Consider the following 25,298-nt stretch of genomic DNA (forward strand, 5'->3'; position numbering starts at 1 on the left):
AAATGTGATGTTATACATGTCATACTTTGCTACCGGTGTAGTTTTATTTTCGGGTATGCATTAAAAAATGATATGCATTGCACCGCACTACGCTTGCTTGTGCATGCCTAAACAAACTTCCACTAAGCATGGACACGCACATTCAAATGTGATACGTTATGCTGTTTTTGGTCTATTGCATTTTTTTTTTTTTTTTTTTTTTTTTTTAAATTGAATTAATTTTTTTGTTGGCTTCCAGTTTAAGTTTGCAAAAAAAAAAAAAAAAAAGATGTTTAATTACCGGTAAGTGCTTTTGACAGTAGCAAAACACCCACATGTACCAAAATCTGACCACATACCTCTTAATGTCATTACACAGGGTATATTTTTGTACATGTACCACGCAGTGCCAAAAATTTACTTTACAACCGTAATTTCAATAGTTATTCCCGTTTATCATTCTATTAGTAATAACAACAACATAGTGCACACATATTTTCTGGAAGTAAAGGTATTTCTCATAGTTAGTTAGGCTAAAGCACCCTGAGTGTAAACCAATTGTTTTAAAAAGTGTGTGTCATAGCAAAAACATAGCGAAGTGTAATAAACTATAGTAAAAGTATCACCGGTGAACATCGTAAAGCACCGAGAGGTATGATAAACCATATCATGGCAAACCATGGTAAACTGCTAATTGCATAGCAAGGATTCATGGGCAAGCTGCAAAATTACGGATTCTCTAGTTCCCTTTTTTGTGCTGTGCACATGGCCAAGCTGGGCGTAAGATACACATGGTTAATCATTTCTGACAACGAGAGACAAACAATCACAACTAGAAATATATTAAAAATAAAATCACCACAAACCACTTTGCCCCACAAAAAGATGGCTGCTGTTTGTGAGTTTCCTGTCTGCAGAGGAAGTGCCTGGATAATTGTGTACCGCAGCTATGGCAGAAAACGCAGTCACGGTCACAGTTGCACATGGTATTGTTTTATTTTTTGGAGGCTTATTTAAGACACTAGTTTGTGTAAACTATATTTACGTTGCTAACGGGAAACTATGCATCACTTTCTTGCGTGGTTATCGGTGGCATAAAATGTATGTCAACGAGCACTGCGTTTCTTTGCTTTCTAATTTCCACTGGGAAAAAAGTAATCGTATTTATGTCTGCTATATTTTCTAATTTTGGTATTCTGCCTACCATAAAAAAGCACAAGTAAAGCATCCGAAACATACACACACACACACACACACACATATATATATATATATATATATATATATATATATATATATATATATATATATCTATATATATATATATATATATATATATATATATATATATATATATATCGTCCAAAACCCCTTTTTATGCCGTTTCGTTACGTAACACATTGAGAAAGCGTGCTTACTCCTGTGTGTTATCAGATTTATCAATCTATGCGGTAGCAGGTGCTATTTTAATGTATTGTTGTTATGTTATTTGCAGTATAGGCAAGCATATTAACACTATCCACAGTTAATTTTGTTGGGTGCAAATGGAGAAATTAACTGTCAAGAATAGTTCAGGTATACCCTGTGCAACCGTTCTAATATGTCTTTCAGTTTGTTTAGCATCAGAAGAGCAAAGCAGTTCTACAATTATTAGCGTTCTAGTAGAATAGACTGAAATCTCAATTTGCATACACACAATTAATGCCTGTCTTTTGGTTTCAGGGACCACCAAACATAACATCGAAGTGAGAGGGCGGGAGGGTAATAATGAGCCACAACTGAATGATTTGGCAGAAGCTGTTGCCCAGGTCACTGGTGTACCTCTTCCATCACAGAAACTTATCTTTAAAGGTAAAAGGGTACAGCACCATACAAATGTGTATTGCTCAGTGGCAGTCACTAGATGGCAGAAACAAGTTACACATTTCCAAGCCCTATTTTAAAAAACAATCTGCTATACTAAAGTACTTTTAATCAAATAATTAAATGGAACAAAATGTATTCAAGTTTTTAATGCATTGCAGGCTGAGAATATTAAATGGCTAAATGTGTTTTTTATGTTTACTATCTTGGGATCTACTTAAATAACAAAGTCTACCTATGTTAGAACCAATTTATAACAATAAATACAGCCATGTTTTCCTCTTGTCCACAAGGCAAGTCTCTAAGGGAGATGGGGCAGCCTTTATCAAGTTTTGGTATAAAACATGGTTGTAAAGTCATGATGATTGGAAAAAGGGTAAGTACTGTATAAAGGTAATCCTGCTGACCGGTATGAAATGAGTAATCGTTCTTATAAAGAACACTGATACCTTAAATTTGGAAGTGTGTCTAACGGAAGTTGCTAATACACACAATTGAATAATGCAGCAGATAATGAAAAGTGCAAAGTGTTTACACTCTTTTTTGTTCATCATATTTGAATATTGTATAAAAACCACTAAACAATTTAGTTGCATATCACAGCAGTTTAATAATGAAGTTGCTTCTTGCTAGTTTTAAAACATTTAAGTGATTTAAATTTGTACAGAAAACAAATGTGTTATGTTAAGAACAACTTATCCAATTGTGATGACTCGTGTAAGGCCATTACTCTACTTACAACTTTGATCTTGAGGTTATTTTTATGTTTTATGGTGATCTATGGTTGCAAAAGTTCCCGCTGACATTTGACCTCCTTTTTCTTATTGAATGAGCAGCTCATTGGCTAAGCTACTGAAGACTATGTAAATGTTGGGAACAAATTTTGATAATTCTGTCATACAATTCTGTTGTCATATTCAGAAATGACGCTTGTGCTCTTGCTCACTTATGCTTTCTGAGCATGAGCAACAGTTAACTCGGCACACGTGGATATACCCCATGCAACCTTTTACCAGCCCTGTATAATCAAAGTGCCTGGGTGATCTTACCTGTTTAATTGTCTTCAAATAAAATACCTTAAAATGTGCATCCCATTCTTACGCTTCTTTCAATTTATCTGTTGGCAAAATATTTTTAAATATATATAACAGTTTATTAAGCTTTTAAAACAAGTAAACGTATATATTTTTGCATCCTTGAAAACAGGATAGTCCGGAGGAAGAGGCAGAGCTGAGGATATTGAAGGATCTAGAGAAGTCAGTAGATCAGACATCCAAGAAGCTGGAAAAAGTTGATGGCGAGCTTACAGGTTTAAAGAATGTAAGTGTCTGTGGTGTAACCATTCACTAATGCCACGATACGATACATGTGATGGTCCAGATGGCCTACTTGTATGATTCAAAATAAGATCACATGATCATTTAAAGAAAGACCGTTTGTATTCATACCAACTATAAACAGATTTTTAATCTCCATTCAAGAACCTCTTGGTGAGCTACAATGAGCTGTGCTGAGCTCTTGTACTCTATTATAGTACAAACAATGCATACCTCTATTACATTATGACATATCTTGTAAACAAAGTATCACAGTTCATCAAGGCACAAAGAATTGTTATACCCTAAGTAAGTTCTGGCTTTGTTTAGTGCAGAATTTTTCTGAGAGCTTGGCCAGTAAGATTAGGTTCTGTTAATCCGTGAACTGCTGGGTAAACAAAACTGGGTCTGTAAAGTGTCCCTCAAGCTAAGGTGGCGTTTTAGTTCCCCTGGTTTCAGCTGTAACCTGCCTGAGGTCACCTGCAGCAGCAAGCAGAGTGACTAGCTTGCCACACTTTGCTACACCTCTTGTATTGGTCCCATGTGGGCTATCATAATAAATGTCAACCGAGTAGCTGTTGAATTCACTGATGAGACAAATGTGATTTAGCTATTTAGTAAGTTGTAGACATGTTTCTATTTTATTATACTGTATATATTTTCATCAGTAGATACTGTTACCATTGTTATTATTATTAAATATATTTGTTTTATTGTATATATTTAGGGGTCATCCAAAATGACAATCAGTTACAGAAAACTCACAGTATGCCAACCCACGCCCCGGGCAGAACTTTTATATCTAGTTGTATTATTATTTTTTAAAGTTTACAGAGGTACTGTAAATGATCCTTTTAATATCACTCATAATATACATTTTTTATTGATAAACACATTTCATCAGAGAAGAACTTAACAGGACAGAGACAGGTTTAAACACACTAAGAAAAATACCCAGAGCTTGACAGTGGTCCATTGTCTTCCGAGCCTCTTATGCGCTATGTGAAGGAAGCATGTGCTAATGGGAGCCTTTGTGTGATGCTTTGTAAGGTTTCAGAAATTAGATTAATTGTGGACAGCAACCAAGTTTAGTTCTATTGAGGTGAGCAAGTAAAATCGATTTTTACAGTCTTTATAATTGATTTGGGGGGGAGGGCATTCTACCACAAGATGAGGAAATAATAGCCAAGTGGATATGTGTGTACAAAGATTGATCAACAAAAGAAAAAGGAGTCATTGAAATATTTAATGGGTTTACATTTTACTGGTGTTACACAGGGTTTCTTAGCAAAGAATCTTCAGGCTGAAGCGTTAAGCAAGCTAGATCAGCGAGTTAAGGTGGCAGCTGAACAGTTTATGAAGATCCTTGAACAGATGGATGCCATGGTAGGTGAAATGTTATATTATAGTAAAATAAACAAACATTGTCAAAGATCAGAACTGCAATGTAGTATGTTAAACTTATTTGATGCAACAAATACTTTAGCTGACTATGTGTCTTTACAGTGTCAGTAAATTCGACATACAGTATGCCTGGTTCATTTAAAGCCACTGGAAAATCAAACATTAATGCAAGTTGAGAAACTTGCACACTTTGAAATGGTTTATAATCTTTTTAATTGCCAGGTATACAATGGACGCCAAATTAAAACAAATACTGAATCTCCTGTGTTTTTAGAGTTTTCCTGAAAATTTTAGCGACTGCAGAATAAAGAAGAAAGGATTGGTTAAAACTGTTCAGGTGAGTCATTAGATATGATATTGTGCTTTAAAATGTTTTCTTCTGCTTTTCTGTAAAATACATACATAACTACAGGCAAGCACATAAATAAGCTGATAGGTGGGAATGTAAACCAATTATATACAATCTGTATACTTTTCCTTTCAATAATGGGACATTTCTTTAAAAGCTGATGGTGCTACAGTGTTTTATTTAATGCCCATTGACTGCACTCAGGGCTGCCCTGCTCTGTCCTGATTTACATTGATACCGAGAATGGTTTCCTGGATTCCATAAGAACTCATCGTTTTCAGGTACAAGAAAAGGTTACAAGGCTTTCCCTTTTTTTGGTTTATATGTCCCTACATTCCTCCCCACATCCTATTTATTATGTTTTGTATTCTTGCCATTACTTTCTTCATATTCTTTTTGTTATATTGCATCTAAAAACAGAGATATCTTAATGAACACGTTTTTTAATTGTATGTTTTTTTTTTTTTTTTTTTTTTTTTTTTCAGGCCTGCCTCGCTCAGTGTGATAAGATAGAAGCAGGTATTTCAGATCATATTGCAAAATTGCAATCGAAGAACTTAGCACTGTCTGAATAAGAAAATAACTTTTGTAGTATCTATAGTACATTGCTCTGTGAGCAATATAAAACAGTGCGCCTTCTGATGGAGCAGGTTATTTATCTGCACTAAATTATAAATGTAAGTGCTTTTTATGGATGACAATAAATATTATTCCTGTGTTGACTATGTTGTACTTTTTAAATTCTGATGGTCAGCATAACAGAGGTGTGGTATCTACTTTGTTACATAGCATCTTTATACAACATCAGATCAAAAAATGACCACCTTGGGCAAGAGCATTCATAACTCAAAAGGAATTTTAGTTTACTTGATTACTACACACTTTTTTTAAAAAAAGTATGTTGTTGCTTCTGAGTTATTTCAGTTGTCAGTAATTAAAGAATTTAATTCTTGAATAAAAAAATGTAAAAAAAAAACACAACCAAGGCGACAGTGCTCCATGATAAAATACAGATTTTAAGTCATGTGTTGATCAGTATTTTTTGCTGCAAATGAAGAAACAGTGTGAACTAGTTGGCATTTCACAAAATATATTTAAATATAAAAGCCAGCAATCATTGTGATTGCATTTTTCAGAGTTATTTTTTTAAATTATTATTATTGTTGGAAATCACCAGCTAAGTCTGTAGCTGTGTGGAAAGATCTTCTTGTGAAGGTACTCTACTGTGTCACTCCGGTCATGCAGCTTCTCAAACTCATAGAATGGTATCTAGGAAAAGAACAGTGTGATCTAGGTTATTCAGAAGAGATACAGTGAAAATTACCCTGAAAATCTAGAAATTCCCATTTGCTTTCATGTTGTTGAGATATTACAAATGTCCCTCACATTTCAATTAGAATTGTTTTTGACATGAAAACGATACAGGCTGTGAAATTGACAAATATTAGTACACTCACCTGCAATTTTATTATGGAAAGAATTGCAGCCATGTATGCAACATCTGAAAACTTGGGGATTGTTCTGGTCAAAACCGAATGAACTCGTTTTCAGTTTAGTTTTAGACTGTCCCATTCGACTTCAACTACACTATTGAAATGAACATGCTGTATACATCTTACTGGAGTAATAATTCATTTTTCTATAACTAAACTGACTTAAGGTTATGCTTTAGTTGTTTATATTGCTTGTTGTAGCCTATTGTTTTGAAACGAATTACAAAATGAATATGTACACCTATTTAAAGGTTCTGTAGCCGTAGTCACAGACGACACTGGTTTTGTTTGTATTTTCTTTGCTGATCTGCCTTTTAAATTATTATATTTTACGTAACAACGTTTTTAACCCTTTCATGCATGAATTATGTTAACCTTAAACAAGATTTTTTTTTCAAATGGTTTTTATTAGTCTTCAGGGCCTATAAAAACATAAAACCCCCCTTTTTTTTTTTTTAGTACAAAATTTAAGAAGTTATACATAAGTCCACTTGAGTGGACCTCATGCATCTGTAACATAACAAATTGCCCTATTATCTTGGAATAGCATATTATAAATGAAAGTCTTTTTCTTTTATTTGGGGAAAAAAAGTAATACAAAATGCAAAACTAAATGGTTGGTACCATTCCAACTGGTATGTATTAGAATGTTTTCTCATTTTCTTTTTTTTTTTTTTTTTCCAGAAACAAAAATGTCCTCAAAGTTGAAAATATTTTTTTATGCCCAAATATGTATGTATTCACCCAGAAACAAAAATGTCCTCAATGTTTGTAACAAAAATGTCTTCCTTGTTGACTGCATGCAGATGTACTTAGTTTTCCATGTACAAGCTGCATCATGGCACCTGTTAGCATTTTTTGCATCAGTTAGCTTTGGGCAGTGGTTCCCCACACTGAGCCTGATTTCAGGGGGTGTCCTTGACACTGCCCTCCGCTTCAAAGGAGGGGGTGTCTCACTTGGCCTTCCTCTTCGACGTTGCTCCAGAGAGCCGGCATTGATCAGCGCTCGAGCTATGAATGCTTTGAAATACAACAGATCCTTGTCATAGAATCCTGACATTCGATACAGTAGCCATGCATTTACACAAGTCACACCAAGAAAGTGAAAGAATACTCGAATGTACCATCTCCTGTTTTTGCATCTGTGTGGGTACATCGATACACACTGATCCATGAGATCCACTCCCCCCATGTTTTTGTTATATAGCTTGACAGCAAATGGTCTAGGGATGTGGATCATTTCCTTTTCTTTCTTGCTCCACCTCTGGGTAGAATCCTGTGGCTGTTTGCCTGCACAGGACAATGCAATGTGGATCACTGAACTGTCTAGCCATCGTGTAATGGTGGTGTTCTCATCATTGGTCACAACTGATGATGCACCTCTTCCTTCAGCTATTTCTCACTTCAACTTTGATTGCGCTCCCATTAGCCTGTTAGCTCTGCATGTACCTGTTCCGTAGATGCCCTGGTCACGTAATCTCTGGAGGAGAGTGATGGTACAAAAAAGGTTATCAAAAAAGACCTTGTGATTTTTGTTTTGTATGTCATCACACAGGCGAAGAACCACATCAGCACACATGCCTAGTGTACTACCTTCACCCCTGCCTCCACTTGCTCCGTGATACACCTCAAATCTATACATGTACCTGGATGTCCCTGCTGTCACCCACACCTTCAAACCCCAGGGCTTGGGTTTCTTGGGAATGTACTGCTTGATGGACAGGTGGCCCTTGAAGGGAATCATTTGCTCATCAACAGACTGGAACTCTTCAGGATCAACTGCTTTACTAAAGGATGCCTCCAGTTTGTCTAACACAGGCCGAATTTTGAAAAGTTTATCTTTGTTTCCTGGCTCTTGCGAATAATTGTCTGCAAAGCGAAGGTACTTCAAATCTGTTTACAGGCATTGCATTTGCAATCATGTCAAGACGAAGGACTTCATTCGATGACCAATACATTCTGGATCTTGGATTTCTGACAGGATATTATCAAATTTATCCCAAGGAAACTTTGAAATTCTTGGCTTGTTAGGGACAGCTATTCCTTCCCTTTCTGCAGTGCATACAAGTTTGTGTTGTGGACGATTTCTTCAACCAGGGTATCAGAAAACAAGTGCATAAAGAAGTGTATGGGCTCTGTTCCCTCAACATTCACTTTGTGCTCTCCTAAAAATGTAGGCAACACTCCTTCAAAATCACTGTCTTTGTTTTTCCATCTTCCAGCCTATTTGTGGACAACACTGCAATATATAGCTCTTATATTACAAAAAATATTTAGTACAGGCCTATAGAACAACATAGGCCTAATGTGCAATATTAATCTTAATATTGCATGACGTCCACTTAAGTGCATGACGTCCACTTAAGTGGACATATGGTTTAACATAAACTGTGAAAAAAATAAAGTGGGTATTTGAACAAAACATATACCATATTATTCCCTAAACATTACTTTCTTTGAATATATATTTTTTTACTTGCTCTGCTCTTTTTGTGTAAAAGGATTTTACAGAAATCCCCGAGGTGCTCATTGCTGCTGAACTTTCCTCTGCAATTGTACTGGCACCTTTATATTTTTTGTAGTACCTATCAAATGCCACTAGATAGCAGGCGTTTTAATATCGGAAGACGTCCAATGAAGAGGATACCATGCATTGGTGATGGCAAAACAGTTTCTTTTGGAGATAATCACTTAAAAATAGCTGTCCACTCTAGTGACCTCTATGCATGAAAGGGTTAAAAGCAAAAAAGCCACAATGGTGAAAGACCCATATTCACCAGATCTACTTAACCCTGTTCCTGAATGTCTTCTGCACAAACAACCATCCCTTGTCTAAGACATCCGGTGTTGTAAACAAGTCAGGCTTTTACCCATGTATACAAAGTCCTTTTTAACCGTTAAATTAATCTACTGTTTTTGCCAGATTCGTTTCCCAGGTGAGGTAGCTTTTCGCAAAATATAAACAAACTATAAACACATTCCAGTAAAACAAAACTGGTGTGTGAAAGTTAGCTAACAGTTACTTTAAATATACTTAATTCCCGACTTCAGTCTGTGTTCATACCATAGGCACACACACCTACATTGCGGTTACACTACTAACAGTGCAATTTGTAATTAACATACCTGCACAACTTCATAACCCAGCAGTTTCAAATGCCGTTTCTTAATGGCCTCCTTCCCAAGAAAATGATGACTATTTGCACAAAACCTCTTCTGACCATCAATACACACAGCAATCCTGTAGATTAAAAGGACTGTGAATTAATCATTTCTTAACATGGTTACTGCAAGTCATGGCGACTACAAGAAAAGGCAACCATCGGTCTTTATGATTCCAATTCACCAGAGTTTGAAATTAGCACCTGCAAAATGCAGGCGGATTTGGTCTGGGGATACATTTCACATACGAACACGCCCCGGTGGCACATCCATTTTTTCTGCTGTATTTTTTCTTGGTGCCCATTGGATGGGGGTGGTGGGGGAGCTGCAGCCGCACCCTCAGACGCCAAGGTAGGAGTGCTGGGCTGTGCAGGGCTCTCACAACCTTTCTCTTGTTAACCTTAGTTTATGTAGGAGCATGGTTGATCTGCACTTCCTGCAATAACACCATGTAACAAATTTTTTTTTTTTGGTTCCTGGGTAGTAAGTGTTATTTCCTAATTGCTTATGCCTCAAAAGTATAGAAAACGGCTATTATTCCCCACAAACTTTGCTTTTGTGACCAGGACAGTGATATTTTGAAATGTACCTATTTCCAATGAGAAAACAGGCGAATTTGTGTCTTTTCGTTCACATAAAGTCAGAAAAAAACAACATATGAATCCAAATTAACATGTATTTATACTAAAGTAATACAAAAATGACTACAAAAGATTTAGAAGTGAGTAGTTTTTCGAGATTTACGATTATACTGTAAATTTACAGTATTTACATATTTGTATTACTTTAGTATAAATACATGTTAATTTGGATTCATATGTTGTTTTTTTCTGACTTTATGTGAACGAAAAGACACAAATTCGCCTGTTTTCTCATTGGAAATAGGTACATTTCAAAATATCACTGTCCTGGTCACAAAAGCAAAGTTTGTGGGGAATAATAGCCGTTTTCTATACTTTTGAGGCATAAGCAATTAGGAAATAACACTTACTACCCAGGAACAAAAATTGTGTTTCATAGTGTAATGTCATGAATCAACGGTTTCAGCCAATGAACATTGCCATGTGGGGGCTGGCATTTAGTGTTGCACACAATTAGCATTAACCCTTTGCGGTCCTATGTTGAACCAGGTCCGACATTACAATTTTCCCTTTCCAGTCCAATGTCAGACCCTGTCCGACATCATCAAAAAGATGTAAAAGGTCTCTAGTCGTTTTTTCTCTGGAAAAAGCAGAGAAAACCTTTCAGTGGCCGAATGAAACCAAAAAAAGGGGCATTTCTCATAGCCCCATGAATTACAGAGATAACACAGACATAACAATGGAGGTAGCTGCTTCTGCATTCAGCGCTCAAAGAATATCACAGACATTTGCAGAGCTTTTTGAGATGTTATAGTAATAAAATAATGACTTGGATCACATTATGAAGGAGTTTGGTGATACAATGAGTGATCAGGAGAGGATTTATCAGTGTGCCCGTCTATAAAGAGGTATGTTAAAAATACAGTGAACATGGGGTGGGGCTTGGCTGTAGATATAGTACCGACTGCTTTTTTGCAATTCAATGCCTTTTGAGCCCATTTTACTCTGAAAAAAAATATTTTAAACAGCGCATGTACAATAAACAGAGCGTGTGAAAATAAATTTGACCTGACGTTATTTATTTGCAAAACGTCTTAGCAGCTGGTTTCACTGTGATGATTGGGCTCAGCAATGTCTGCTAAAGCATAAAAAACATTCTGTAGCACATTTAAAACAACCCAAGTAAAGAATATGTCACCATCTATCAGTAAACAAGCCATTTTGTAACTTCTGTGATCCCTTTCACTTTTAATCACCAATCCACCAAATTATACAATTTATTTTAACTTAATTTTATGTTATTTATTCATTTTTTAAAGTATATTTAACTCAAGGCTTAAGCTTTTTCATTCCTATTTATTACTGGTGCTGCAAATGTTTGAATACTAACTGTTTTTGAATAATTATTGCAACAGTATTCTGCAATGAAATGTATACAACTTCGGTTTGTCAATATAACCATTAATGAAAGTGTTGAATGATATAATAAAAACAGCTTTTAGTGCCGAAGATTAATGAAAAAAAAAACCCCACTATATTTGAAATGTACTATTTAAAAAAAAAAAAAAAAAAAATTAAGATGAGACGATGTACATTTTTAACATGTGGCATTTTCTTTTATGCGACATATCGGTTCACTATCGTTTAGTGACGAACACTATATTTCAAGCTAACAGTCAAGGTGGACATGCTTAGAAATGAGTCCCATACTGAATCATGGTTTGGGTTTGTATTTTTTTCTGCCATGTTCAATAGTAATAATTAATGTCATTTTTACATGTTCCAATAGTTGCCTGTTTTTGCAGTTTATCTTTTTCCTTTTAATATATTAAACATTGATTGCAACACAAACTCTGCATTTTAGGTGAACAATAAACAACCATTACACTGGGCTACAAGAATGTGTGTGGCCTGGTGGATTTTTCCATTCAAGCCTTGACTGTCACTTACACCTTATCCACACTACTTAAGCAATGCACGGTCAACAGCAACACGTGTTGGGACTTCATGACTGATTTTCAAAACATGCTGATTGTGCATTAAGTAACAGAAAGTCTATTAGATATGAAATCACAATACTATTAAAACTTACACTTATATATTGCCTTTCATCATAAATCACCCCAAGGCACTTTCCAATAAAACCTAACAAACTTAAACTTTGGAGTTAAACACAGAAACAGAACAGCTATCTCTTTAGCAGCAAATTCCAATGTGTCAGAAATCCATCCATTTCATAGTTGCTCAATAGATTTATAGTGGCTTAGTCTGCCCCAGCCGTAACCCCTGCAACCTGCTGAAATAATCAGGTTTCATTGTTTCCAATAAAGAAAAAGAACACCAGTCAACTCAATAAAAAAGTGACTCTAAAACACTCAATGAGTTTTTCTAAATTTCTGTACACTCTTACCTCTTATAGACCTCCTCATGGTGAGTAGCTGGTAACACATACCCTTCTTCATCAAGTTTTATTTCCACATCTGAGAAACAAAAAAAAGGAAACTAAGGATTACAGGTTAATGTGACAATCATTAACAATCAATAAGACAAGGTAAAAAGTTGGAAGTCTTCCAATGAACGCATATGAATTTCCATTCCTCAAATGTGTGGTAATAGCATGCGTTTATGGCGGTCCACTTGCTACAATTACAAATATCAACATAATTTCAAGTTAGTAATTAACTAAAATGCATTACCTAGGTTTATTAATCCTTAAGTTTAATACTGTCTCTGTGTTCAATTCTTATTATATTATTTAAAAGGAAAAGTCACCATCACACAAGTGTTTTTACTTTCTTTAATCTAACACAGTACCTAAAGTGTAGCAGTATGGTGTCAACACTCGAGAAGCAAAGTAAATTCTAGCCCCTAGAAGGTCAATCAGTCCAGTTTTCACCCGGTTGTACAGATGCCCATCTACAGGGCTCTCCAAAGACCGTCCCGGGGTCTGAAAAGATTTCACTCGATACTTAGAGTGGAGCTTGGGACCCTGAAAAATAAAACACATTATTTATGTATATTTAAATATAGGGAAGTAGCTAGAAATGGGAGTTGTTGTGAACAGAAACAATGCATCCCCAGTAGAATGAAAAAATCTAGTGCCCAAAAAAAAGGATACATTTTTATTAGACAATACTTTAATGGAACTTACCAACTACCGTCTCTATGCAGCTGTTTCTTCAAAATTCACGACAGCCACATGAGGTCAGGTCAATGCTATGGTCAGCAACACATTTGCCATAAAGGGTTTATATAACCCCGCAAATACAAAGTCACAACCTCCAGGGGTTTCTGTGATACGAGACCTTGACACTTGTGGCGGTAGCTTTGCAAAGAAACTGGCAGGAAAGGGTTATTTTTTCTTTACAACACCTATAATAGAACCTGACAGGGAATCGCAGAATCAGTATGTGTGTCGGGCTTAAAAGTCAAATGGTGTTCAGAACACTAAAAATATAAAATTGCCAGCTTAAAGTTATATTAAGGTTTTAAACACATTCCATACATTTTTAAGCAAAGTTTTAAAAGAAATACGTTTTGCAAACAGGTATTTTGGTTTTAAAAGCACAGTACTTGCTGCTACACTAACTTACACGCTGTTTGTAAGCTATGCTTTTAAACTGTCTTGCACTTCCTGGGTCATTTCACCTGAAGTTTTGAAATGTCCCCACCCCTTTTACTAGCTTCTTTCTAGTCAATAACCAATCATCTACTTCTACGGAATAACATACTTTCAGCCAGTAACATACTCTGACCCAGAAGACACTGCATGAATGGATGAAGTGAACAAGGAAGTCAAGCAGTAACCAACTTCCTGGAAGGTCAGACAAGAAAAGCAGATGTTCTTTTATCTAGTGTAGTACCATAAGTCTGTTTAAAATTGAAAACGTATGTTTGCTATGACATGTGTTCCTTTAAAAACTGCACATTGGAGATTATGTAGCTAATGGAAGTGAAAATGGCTAAGACTTATGGAATTATTTTGTCAGCTACAATCACTGTAAATGGTTTGTGACAGAGTAGTAGTAGGTGGGACAGCGGTAGGTTTGCAAATCCATATAAGCTCCCCTCACAAGAATGCTTAATTACAAACACTATAGTGTTCACTATAGTTACAAAAGTGTGTGTGTGTGTGTGTATATATATATATATATATATATATATATATATATATATATATATATATATATATATATATATATATATAGATAGATAGATAGATAGATAGATAGATAGATAGATAGATTTCCATTACATGAGAGTAGACGTTAAAACTTCATGCTGATTTGAACTCGGGTCTCGCATAGATAAGCACCAACTAAGACGTAGCTCCACAGTAAACTAATGTGATTCATTTGCATCTCCATCTATTTGCATTTCTTTTCATCTGTTGATGTAGATATCCTTCTGTCTGGTGCTGATGGCTGAAGTGTAATGCTGGCTCCAGGGATCAGCTTATTTTGCCTCCCCAGCGCATCAGCACACACAACAGCTGCGATGCTGGCTCCGGGGATCAACCACAGTGCTGTCTCCCCAGTGCATCAGCATGAAAACCGTCTGGATTGAGCTAAGTAGGGTACATCTCTGGGGTCTTCAAGTGGGTACCTTCCATCCTCGGTGTTTCGTCGACTAGCCCCCAATGCAGTTGTCACAAATAGACTGAACACGAGTATGCCAGCGGGACTCAACAGAAAATAAGGAACTAATTAACTCCAATAAATATAAAACTTTTAAATAAATAAATAAATAAAATTCATTCAAAAGTTGTGCACACTGATTCGCTGGGGAGGACAAATCAAGACTGATCCCTCAGAGCCAGCATTGCATGATAATATAACAAGTTATATTATATATAAGTTTATATAAACTAATGGTAATTAGAATTAATACAGATTATTTATTTATTTTTTTTAGTCGTTGCCAATTATTTTTTTATTTTCTCCCAATTTGAAATGGCCAATTATTATTTATTTATGTTCGGCTCACCGCTACCACCCCTGTGCTGACTCGGGAGAGGCGAAGACGAACACACGCTGTCCTCCGAAGCGTGTGCCGTCAGCCGACCGCTTCTTTACACACTGCAGATTCACCATGGAGCTACAGCGTAGGAGGACAATGCAGGCTCCCGAGCAAGAACAAACTAAGAATAAACCGGAAAATCATGAAGGAAGTCACAAAGAACCCCAGAGTAACATCCAAGGATCTGCAGGCCACTCTGTGAGTGACAGCTAATGTGAGAGTTCATGACTCAACTATCAGGAAAAGACTGAACAAGAACAGTGTTCATGGAAGGATAGAGGAGGAAACCACTGCTCTCTAACAAGAGCATTGCTGCCCGTCTGAAGTTCGCCAAAGAGCACATAGATGATCCACAAGACTTCTGGAACAACGTTCTCTGGACAGACATGTCAAAGGTAGAACTTTTTGGCCTCAATGACAAACATTATGTTTGGCGAAAACCAAACGCTGTGTTCGAACAGAAGAACCTCATCCCAACCGTCAAGCATGGTGGTGGGAGAGTGATGGTTTGGGGCTGCTTTGCTGCCTCATGACCTGAACGGCTTACCATCATTGACACAACCATGAATTCTGCATTGTATCAGAAGATTCTAGAGGAGAATGTCACGCCATCCGTCCGTGAGCTGAAGCTGAACCGAAAGTGGGTCATGCAGCAAGACAATGATCCTAAACATACAAGCAGATCTACAAAAGAATGGCTGCAGAAGAAGAAATTCCACATTTTAGAATGTCCTAGTCAAAGTCCGGACCTAAACCCCATCAAAATGTTGTGGCAGGACCTGAAGCGAGCTGTCATGCAAAGAAGCCCTCAAATGTCACCAAGTTGAAGCAGTTCTGTAAGGAGAAATGGGCCAATATTCCTCAAAACTGATGTGACAGACTGACCAACAGTTACAGGAAACGCTTTGTTGAAGTCATTGCTGCTCAAAGCGGTGCCACCAGTTACTGAATCTAAAGGTTCACATACTTTTTCACACACAGATATTGAATGTTGAATCATTTGTGGATAAATAAATGTTGAAAAAGTATCATTTATTGTGTCATTTGTTTAATCAGGTTATCTTTTATTATTAGGCCTTAGATTAAGATCTAATAACATTTTACGTTTGAAATATGTAAAACATGTGAAAATCCTAAGAGGTTCACACATTTTTCTCGGCACTGTGTCTGTGTGTGTGTGAATATATAATTTAATCTAGGGTTTCTGTGAAGTCATAAATTACGAGACCGACAAGTTGCTCTGACAAGGCTTTCCAGCACACACTGCTTAACTAGTACAGTAGATGGGTTCACTTTACACAACATAGGTAGTCACCGCCACTGGGCAGGTCAGTGGGTTGCTAAGAATTAAAGTTCAATGAAACAGCCAAATATGCCATAGAGTGGTTCTCAATCCTGGTCCTGGGGACCCCCCTGTGTGTGCTGTTACTCTTTTCCCCAACTCAACTTATTTATTGAACACTCGATTAAACTAACAATTGGTGTAATGAAACCTGTTGAATGATTTGAAAGAGATGGAGATTTCGAGTTATGTGTGAAACTGAATAGAACTTGGGCTCTCCAACTTATTATAAGGTGAAGTATGGTTTAAAAATGTTATTAACCAAATTGTTAGTTCAAGGAGTGTTCATTTAAGTAAGTGAGAGCTCAGATGGAAGAAAAACCAGCCGTCACAAGGGGTCCCCATGACCAGGGTTGTGAACCACTGCTTTAGAAGTGAAGAAAGATCACTGTTCTTTGTGACTAAAAACCACTGACATGTGAATTATAAAAGATAATCAGAACAATTACAATATGAACGCACATGAATTGAGACAATGCATTTCTTGTGTACTTTTGTTTTTCAAGTATACAAACATTTGTAACAGTAACCTTTGTTTTAAACCCTTTGAGCTATTTTTTATTTATTTTGTTAACAAAAGCCATACTCGTGTTTAATATGCTGGAAAATAAATGTAATGTATGTGTGGCATAGTAAAAGGACATAAAATAGTGTCAATCATGGGGTTTGTTTTGCTGATTTTTAACTGAAGAGATTAATGTTTACAGTATTTTTGTTTTTTTGTTGGTTTAGCAGAAATGGACACACCTTGAACTTGTATGTAGGTTGTAACAGAATGGTGATCTTTGTATTAAATTACAAATAGTTGTGTAATATTGTTCATAATGAACAGTACACAATTTCACTGGAATACTTACAAAAAAATTATATTAAACAAATGTGACAGTCAACAGTTATTACTACAGTTGTTTTGGTTTTAATAACAATGGACAGTTATTAAGCGTTATATAGGCGTGGGTATTTATTAAGGACTCTGATGCATCGCTAACCAATGAAATAGGTTTTATTTAACCCAAAATAAATTCTGCTGTCCCATACAGCAACAACAACAGTTCAACCCTGTTTACATTGCCATGTTGTGTGTCTGTCTCCAGTCTAGACGGACCACAACAGCAAAGCAGGATGCAACGTCCTGTCAGATAATGAAGTAAGTAAACAACTTTACTTTTTAAACTAAGTCTCCCTAGCAAAAGCTACGAGGCTTATGCAATATTACAAAAATAACTTATAGATTCCCTTAAATTATACAAATAAACCATGCAGTTTATCTATTACCCTAAACACGCGTTGCTGCTATACGTTGCTCGGCTTTATATTTCTGCTTACACTAGGATAAACAATTGATAAGTATTATTTTTTTATTACAGGTTTGTAGTTTATTTTAAAAAAAATTGAATGCAGCCCTTGCTTTGTAAAAGAGAGGTACTGCGCAGCTGGTCTCCAGCCTGCAGTTACACTTTGGGTCACGCCTCAGCTCGGCTCAGACATAAGTTAACAACAGAATCATTTGACCGAAGTGCGCAGGCATACTTTCATAGTTATGAAAAAACTAACCATGCATGCGCGAAGAAAAGCCCAAAAGTACCTTGGTAATTACTTGATCGATTTTGTTGGTTCCACAAAAAGGCATTCCTCGTTAACGAGTTCTAGCAGCCTACCAAAGGAGGTATTGAAACCCGCAGCCATTTTGTAGTTATTGAGCGCAAAAAATTGTCTGAATAATTTGTAAAAACTAATTTTTACGCGATTCTGTAACTTTAAAACTACCAAACGGATTTTCACAATCTATACCAAAAAAAAAATTAAAAAAATACACACTCAATGACACTGAAAACATACCCCTGAAAATCAGGTATAAACAAAAAACTGTCTGTCACTCTTACTATAACGGCACTATCGTGACTTTATAATATACATTTAAACCAGTGGTGGAGGAATATCTGGTGCAGCCAGAGCAGTTGCACAGGGGTCCATGCACTTAGGGGGCCCCCGCAGGCAAACTCAAAAGTTGAAATCATTATATAATCAATGTATTCATTTTCAGGGCCATCCACCTGGGTGAGTACTCATTTAATAATCTGTTTATTCACTCATTCTACAGGGCCTGGTGTGTTCTCCTTTCTGCAGTTCTGACAGGACTCAGGACTCAATGCGAAATTAAAATACATCACACAAGTGCAACACAGTTAACTGCACACCGTAGGAGAGAGTGAAGACAGCTTGAATCCGATTTGAGACTTTATGCCACTTACAATCTGATTTATTTTGTGATTTCCAATAATGTATTTAAAATTGTAAAATACATGCCTCAAAAACACAAAAGCGGAGTATAAAAGTGTAAATTGAAGGGGGCTGTGACAGAAATACAATGATTCTTGGTTGTTAATCTACCTCCTGACCTGTGAGGGCACTAAGCAGCAAGAACAGAGTTCTTTGGACGGGCTGGTCTGACAGTTCTTTCTCAGGGTAGGGAAGTCGCTAACACGTTCCAGAGCTGTTGCCAGAGGCCAGCACAAATCCGGAACAGCACTGCACTTGTGGTACAAATACAGTTATTTGTGATACTAGCACTAATTCACACACTAACGGACTTGTGTATGTGTTTTGTGTGGGTGTATAATAAAAACAGGACTATTATTTGCGGGGCAACCCAGGCATTATAAATTAAGTAATACACGCTGCTGTATTACTTGCCTCCATTATTATTTACTGTTTGTTTTGCCGTCAGGCACTGGACATAAAAATAAATAAAACAAACCTTTTCACCTAGATTACAATTGTCTGTCTGTTCTTTAATCACCTGCACACTTAAAAAAACCTGCACCTGGGCTCATCTTTCTGTTCCTCCGCTACTGATTTAAACGCCACCATTATTGCTGTCACTACAACTAGTACGGTACAATGGAGAAAAAATAATACATTTAAAACAATTACATTGTTCAAAGTCTTCACCATTTTAATTTTTTAGACCAGATGAAATTCAGAAGTGGTTTGTCAATGTATCTGGTGAAGTTCTCTGGTTTCTAGATCAGCAAGTGTTTGTTTCATTGCATTTTCATTTGCTTTTCTTTTTTTAAAACCTCTGCGTAAATTCTTCTGTTGCTGGTTTCAGAGTTTTCATCATTGTTTAGTTGAATACACTATGTAACACAATTTTTGTTCCTGGGTAGTAAGTGTTATTTCCTAATTGCTTATGCCTCACAAGTATAGAAAATGGCTATTATTCCCCACAAACTTTGCTTTTGTGACCAGGACAATGATATTTTGAAATTTACCTATTTCAAATGAGAAAACGGGCGATGCGTGTCTTTTTGTTTACATAAAGTCAGAAAAAAACAACATATGAATCCAAATTAACATGTATTTATACTAAAGTAATACAAAAATGACTACAAAAGATTTAGAAGAGAGCAGTTTTTCGGGATTTACGGTTATACTGTAAATCACTTTCACGAATCGGCCCCCAAATGTAGTCTCCCATCATGTTCTCGTTATACTGTCCTTGGCAGCGGCGTTCAAAGTCCAGTATATCCTGATGGAAGCACTCGCCTTGCTCCTCCGAGTATGCTCCCATGTTCTCCTTGAATTTATCAAGATCAGCATCAAGGATATGGACTTTGAGGGACATTCTACAGCCCATTGTGCCGTAGTTCTTCACCAGAGTCTCAACCAGCTCCACATAGTTTTCGGCCTTGTGATTGCCCAGGAAGCCCCGAACCACTGCAACAAAGCTATTCCAATACGCTTTCTCCTTACTAGTGAGCCTCTTGGGGAATTCATTGCACTGCAGGATCTTCTTTATCTGTGGTCCGAAGACAACACCGGCTTTGACCTTTGCCTCAGACAGCTTAGGGAAGAAGTCTTGAAGGTACTTGAAGGCTGCTGACTCCTTATCTAGAGCTCTGACAAATTGTTTCATAAGGCCCAATTTGATGTGCAGTGGCGGCATCAGCACCTCCCGGGGGTCCGCCAGTGGCTCCCACTTGACGTTGTTCCTCCCCACAGAGAACTCGGTCAGCTGTGGCCAGTCCCGCCTGTGGTAGTGCGCCTTGGTGTCCCTGCTGTCCCAAAGGCAAAGATAGCAGGGAAACTTGGTAAAACCGCCTTGGAGACCCATCAGGAATGCCACCATTGCAGCCTCTTGATGCCATCTCAGAAAAATGCAGATATGTATCCACTTAGGCAGCTGGAACTAAACTGAACTGGTGGGCTTAAGGCCCCTGTATTTATACTACTATTTATATTACTGGAAAGTTCTAGAAGTTACTCCAAGTTTACTCAGCACTGAATCTATCTGGAATGTTCTGGAAAATAGGTAAATTTCAAAATATCACTGTCCTGGTCACAAAAGCAAAGTTTGTGGGGATTTGTGGCCATTTTCTATACTTGTGAGGCATAAGCAATTAGGAAATAACACTTACTACCCAAGAACCAAAAAAAAATAATAATTTGTTACACGGCGATATCCATCTTTTTATTTTGGATGTATTATTTCTTCTCCGTTGTACAGGACTTGTTGTAGCAAGGGTGATAATGGCGGCAGTTTGTTTTTAAATGAAGCTGCTGACCAGGGAGCATCTTGATATAGGCACATGAATATTATAGGAATATATTTTTTGCATGTATCTACATATGTACAGTACTTGAAGATTACAAGGATATATTTTTTTGCAATACAGCTTTATATTTCCATGGAAATAAAGAATATCTACATTTGTAAACAAGACGTAGCGTCTCTGTCCCTTACCTCATAGAAGGGGCATTCTAGTTTCACAGTCATAAAGAGCTGTGTCAGCTGTGCAAGCACAATCCTGTCCAAGCCAGTTCCTTGTGCTATAATGGAAGAAACATAATAATGAACATAACATGATGTCTAGTGAAACTTGCAAGCAATTTGGTTTGTATCAACAATGTAACCTCCCAGACTATGCCTTTTACACCACTTCAGACACTTTAAAGTAATGAAGTAGTCTGCTTTTGAACTGCCCCGATATCAAATCATACTGTGTTTTGTATTTGCTCTTATTAGGACTGAAGTCATTATATTTTGGATCTTACTCTTAATTGTACTGTGATTCTTGATATGTAATTTATTTTGTATACAACTGTACGTCACCTTGGGTAAGGGCATTTGCTAAGAAACAAATAAATAAATAAATAATATACAGTAATCCATTCCCCACAAATTATTAGCTTCAGCCTTGTCACTGTTCCATTAATATATACTAAATGGTGTTGTTTAGATGTATAATTGTTATCACTGCCAAATTTTCATCAGATAATGTTTAAGTTTGTTAATAATAACCTTAAAAAGAAAGAACTGGGATAACCCTTGTAATATCTTAAGCATAGCCTATATTTTGCAGTTTAGCTCTCTCAAAACACGTTTTAGTCCAAACTTCAGACTTGTGTATGGATTTGAGAACATTTTCATTGGTTTATTGGACAAAGACACTGTATTAATGCCCATCCTCAGAAGTTCATACAATCCATTTAATTTATACTTTGTGCATTTAATTTGTCAATTGAATCTCAGCAAAATGTACTAAATCCACCTATAAAAGCATTTCTCTTTTTCTGACTGCAATAATTGAGTATGTAGCATTGTTTTCAAGAGACTGACGCTTCACCAATTAATTGTAGTATAACTATTTTCACACGCTTTCCCCCACAGACACTTAACATAAAGCATAGAAGACAAAGACCAGCTTACCTTCCAACTGCTGAAGAAAGTAGGGGCTAAAAACTTTGGCCACAAAGTTAACAGGAAACCTTTCAATGAGTGTGCATGAATGGAGCAGGTTGAGCAACGTGCGTGGCTGGAACTGAGAGAAACGGTCCCTGAGGATGCCCTCTACTCTCCGGAACAGCCCCCCTGCATTTGGGGGCAGATAATTGAGCTTTCCAAAGGGCATAATCTGTCTGGCAATCTGGCTGGTACTTAAATTGTCTGCTCTATAAACAAAGCTCTGTGCCACAGAGTCAAAGATAGGCCTGGAGAGGATTTGCCTGCGGCTGCAGTACTGCATGACTTTGCTGACAGCCTCAGGGTTCATGGTGAAGGTGCTCTTGGGTACATACCTTTCCAGTGCTTCAATAAAATACCTGTCACTCTGGCCAAAGTGCATGAAAGCTCCCAGCAACAGCACCAGCTCTTCGTCTGAAAAGTGAGGCACATGCCTGACAGAGTGCTTGCATAGGCTTATGACCAAAGGAATGGCCTGGGTTTGGTTAAGGACAACTAGTGCATTCAATATGTGGCTTATAGACTTAGGGTTTAGTTTGGAGGCTATAGATATAGTAAAGCTATTCAAGGTGTTAAGGAGGTCCTGATATTGACCACTTTCACCAACTCCAGCTTGCAGCATGTTGTAGACCATTGTCACATCCTCTGGGCTCCACTCTTCCACCCCCTGCTCTTGTACCTGATCCATGACTTGCTTCAGCATGCCACAGCCTGGGCCCTCAAGAGCCAAGAGAGCCTCCCCCAAAATACACAGGTTCTTGATGGCCATTGGCCCTCTGTCCAGCCGCTCTTGGCTCTCTGAAACCAAGCGGACCATCAGTGTACTCCATGGGTCCACATACAGCTGGGTACAAGCATGTAGTGCAGTCACAAGTCCTGCATCTGTCAGTTTCTGTGAATCATGTTCAAACTGGAAGCAAAGTGCTTTAAAGACATCATTTTCCAACACAGCTTCTGGGTTCTTTAGTCCGGTCTGGTCATGCTCCAAGACAGCAATCCTCTGCAGAGCTAAAGCAGCCTCTGTGTCAGACATAATTTCCATGGAAGCAAGAAGCTTGAAAACCTGTTTGGCTGATACACAGCCGTGGAGACGATCTAAAAACACCTCTTGATCCATGATTGTGGATTGCTTGTTTGCAGACCTAATTCTGTCAGAAGCATCTTCGTGCAGACATAAAGAAATGCCACTTAAGTAAGGGTGATCCTTAATGGTTGAAAAATACATCTTTTGAGAGTTACCATGAAGCTTAAATGGCCTTGTGGCACAATGGCTTGGCTTCATGTAGTCACAGGGTAAATGCAACCGTCTACTGTGACTGATAATACATTGCAACAAACAGTGCCCATTCTGTACGGAGCTGCATCTTCCTATACCCGTGGTCACACTCTGGAACTTTCTCAAGATGTTAAAAGCCATAGTAGTTTCAAGGATTACCCAACAGCTTCCTATACAGAAAATAAATACAATGTTTTTTATATATATATCATGTTTACTACATATGAATACTAGTGATGCTAGCACAACTATGGCCCATGTACACTTTATATGAAAGAAATGCTTTAACAATCTAATTTATCCTTGTTGAAGCATATAATAAAAATAAAACAAACAAAATAAAAAAGACTATATTTGTGGTCACCAGGAGTATCAAGACACTAATAATAAAAACATTCACTACTTGACCTGAGGAGCAAGGCTTCCTTTAAACTGCCAGTGGTAACACAATAATATGGTAGATGACATTGATACTCGTATTGTCACAGTTTATTTCGCAGATGCCAGCAGCTGCATATCACTAGAGAGGTGTTCATAAAAAATAAATTTTAAAAAAGGCCCATAACGATCCATTCTGCTTCCTTTATCCTTAAGGTTAACAAAATAAATTATTATTTATTTATTATTTATTATTAGTAAAATTTGTACTAAACTCCAAACATTGCTGACCACTAGACTCACTTCGTAGAAATACGTGAGAATAATATATAAAAGCAGCAGGTTTGTGATTTATATTTAACAATATGTTTTGCAACATCATAACATTATGTGAAACGTGTATTATATTACTGAAAAAAAGTATAGAAACACATTTGCTTTTAACTGCCACAATAATAATAATAATAATAATAATAATAATAATAATAATAATAATAATATTGGCCCAGACTGTATGCAGCTATGCAGCAGTAAGACTAAGATCGGGATTTTTTTATTTATTTATTTATTTTTTGCAGTAATATGACACGATGGATACACGAATATATAAATACTCTGTATGTATTACAAATAATAGACAAGAAAATACAGATGTATTGTACTATATGTTATTAAGAAAAATCTACCTTAGCATGGTGCGTTTCTATCCGGTGTAGATATGCAATAACTTCCGAGATACAACAGTACAACATAATATAGGGTCCGTGCAAACCAATTGCAGAGGTTTTTCGGGCTGCCTACTTTGGTAACACCCTGGGAAATCCAGTAGCCGTGTAGTTGACTGCATGGAAACTACAACCGACGATTGGGAATAGGGGATTGAGAATAGGTGTTTCACAGATTTCTATATTCCTATAGAATTCTGTATCCCCTTAGATTTGACGCCTGCGCAATCAAGATCGCCATACGTGAACACTTGATGTTTCTAAACAGTATTTGCATGTAATGGAATCAAAGTATGTTTTAAAAGAAAAAATAGTTTTATAAGGTTACTTTTAATCAAGGGTTTCGTGTATTGAGCAACGCAGGCGGCTGAGCGTACGGAATAAATTCAGTGGTATTAAATGTGCTGTTTTATTTTGCTACAGAATTAGTTTGGTTTGTTTTCGATATTTGTTGCAAACTGCAGCAGAACTCAATGTGCTTGAGAACATAGCGGTACTCGGGCACAGGAATATCGCGCATCCGCGTCCAGCTTTGAAAAACGGCGTCTGCACAGGCATGCAAATCAAGGGATACAGAATTATATGGGGAGACAGAAATGTGCGTAACACCGGGGATTGGGAATTCAAATAGACAGAATAGATTTTTAATATAAGGGAATTATGAT

At 37.0% G+C, this 25,298-nt stretch overlaps 2 protein-coding genes across 2 annotated transcripts; one reads left to right on the forward strand and one right to left on the reverse strand.

Annotated features, from left to right (window-relative positions):
* Positions 1-913: 913 nt before the first annotated feature.
* Positions 914-5,487, forward strand: LOC121313148 (BAG family molecular chaperone regulator 1-like). The gene is made up of 7 exons (XM_041245364.1): positions 914-965; positions 1,702-1,830; positions 2,136-2,218; positions 3,049-3,162; positions 4,437-4,544; positions 4,837-4,899; positions 5,397-5,487. Exons 1-7 carry the CDS (start codon positions 929-931, stop codon positions 5,484-5,486), a joined length of 624 nt encoding a protein of 207 aa, XP_041101298.1. The 5' UTR covers positions 914-928; the 3' UTR covers position 5,487.
* A 9-nt stretch (positions 5,488-5,496) lies between these two features.
* Positions 5,497-24,650, reverse strand: fastkd3 (FAST kinase domains 3). The gene is made up of 7 exons (XM_041245363.1): positions 24,595-24,650; positions 22,222-23,700; positions 21,256-21,341; positions 12,962-13,136; positions 12,558-12,627; positions 9,531-9,645; positions 5,497-6,180 (listed from the first exon to the last, which is right to left on the reverse strand). Exons 2-7 carry the CDS (start codon positions 23,669-23,671, stop codon positions 6,082-6,084), a joined length of 1,995 nt encoding a protein of 664 aa, XP_041101297.1. The 5' UTR covers positions 23,672-23,700; positions 24,595-24,650; the 3' UTR covers positions 5,497-6,081.
* Positions 24,651-25,298: the final 648 nt, after the last annotated feature.

This window comes from Polyodon spathula, chromosome 3 (assembly GCF_017654505.1).
Source record: "Polyodon spathula isolate WHYD16114869_AA chromosome 3, ASM1765450v1, whole genome shotgun sequence".
NCBI lineage: Eukaryota > Metazoa > Chordata > Actinopteri > Acipenseriformes > Polyodontidae > Polyodon > Polyodon spathula.

Excerpts from the sequence above, each read along its gene's own strand:
- LOC121313148 (XM_041245364.1), top strand. The coding sequence starts at position 929 with ATGGCAGAAAACGCAGTCACGGTCACAGTTGCACATG. Across the intron at positions 966-1,701 it reads CACGGTCACAGTTGCACATG|GGACCACCAAACATAACATC; the intron begins GTATTGTTTTAT and ends TTTTGGTTTCAG. Across the intron at positions 3,163-4,436 it reads AGCTTACAGGTTTAAAGAAT|GGTTTCTTAGCAAAGAATCT; the intron begins GTAAGTGTCTGT and ends GGTGTTACACAG.
- fastkd3 (XM_041245363.1), bottom strand. The coding sequence starts at position 23,671 with ATGGCTTTTAACATCTTGAGAAAGTTCCAGAGTGTGACCACGGGTATA. Across the intron at positions 13,137-21,255 it reads TAGAATGCCCCTTCTATGAG|GGTCCCAAGCTCCACTCTAA; the intron begins GTAAGGGACAGA and ends TTTATTTTTCAG. Across the intron at positions 6,181-9,530 it reads TGGGTTATGAAGTTGTGCAG|ATACCATTCTATGAGTTTGA; the intron begins GTATGTTAATTA and ends TTCTTTTCCTAG.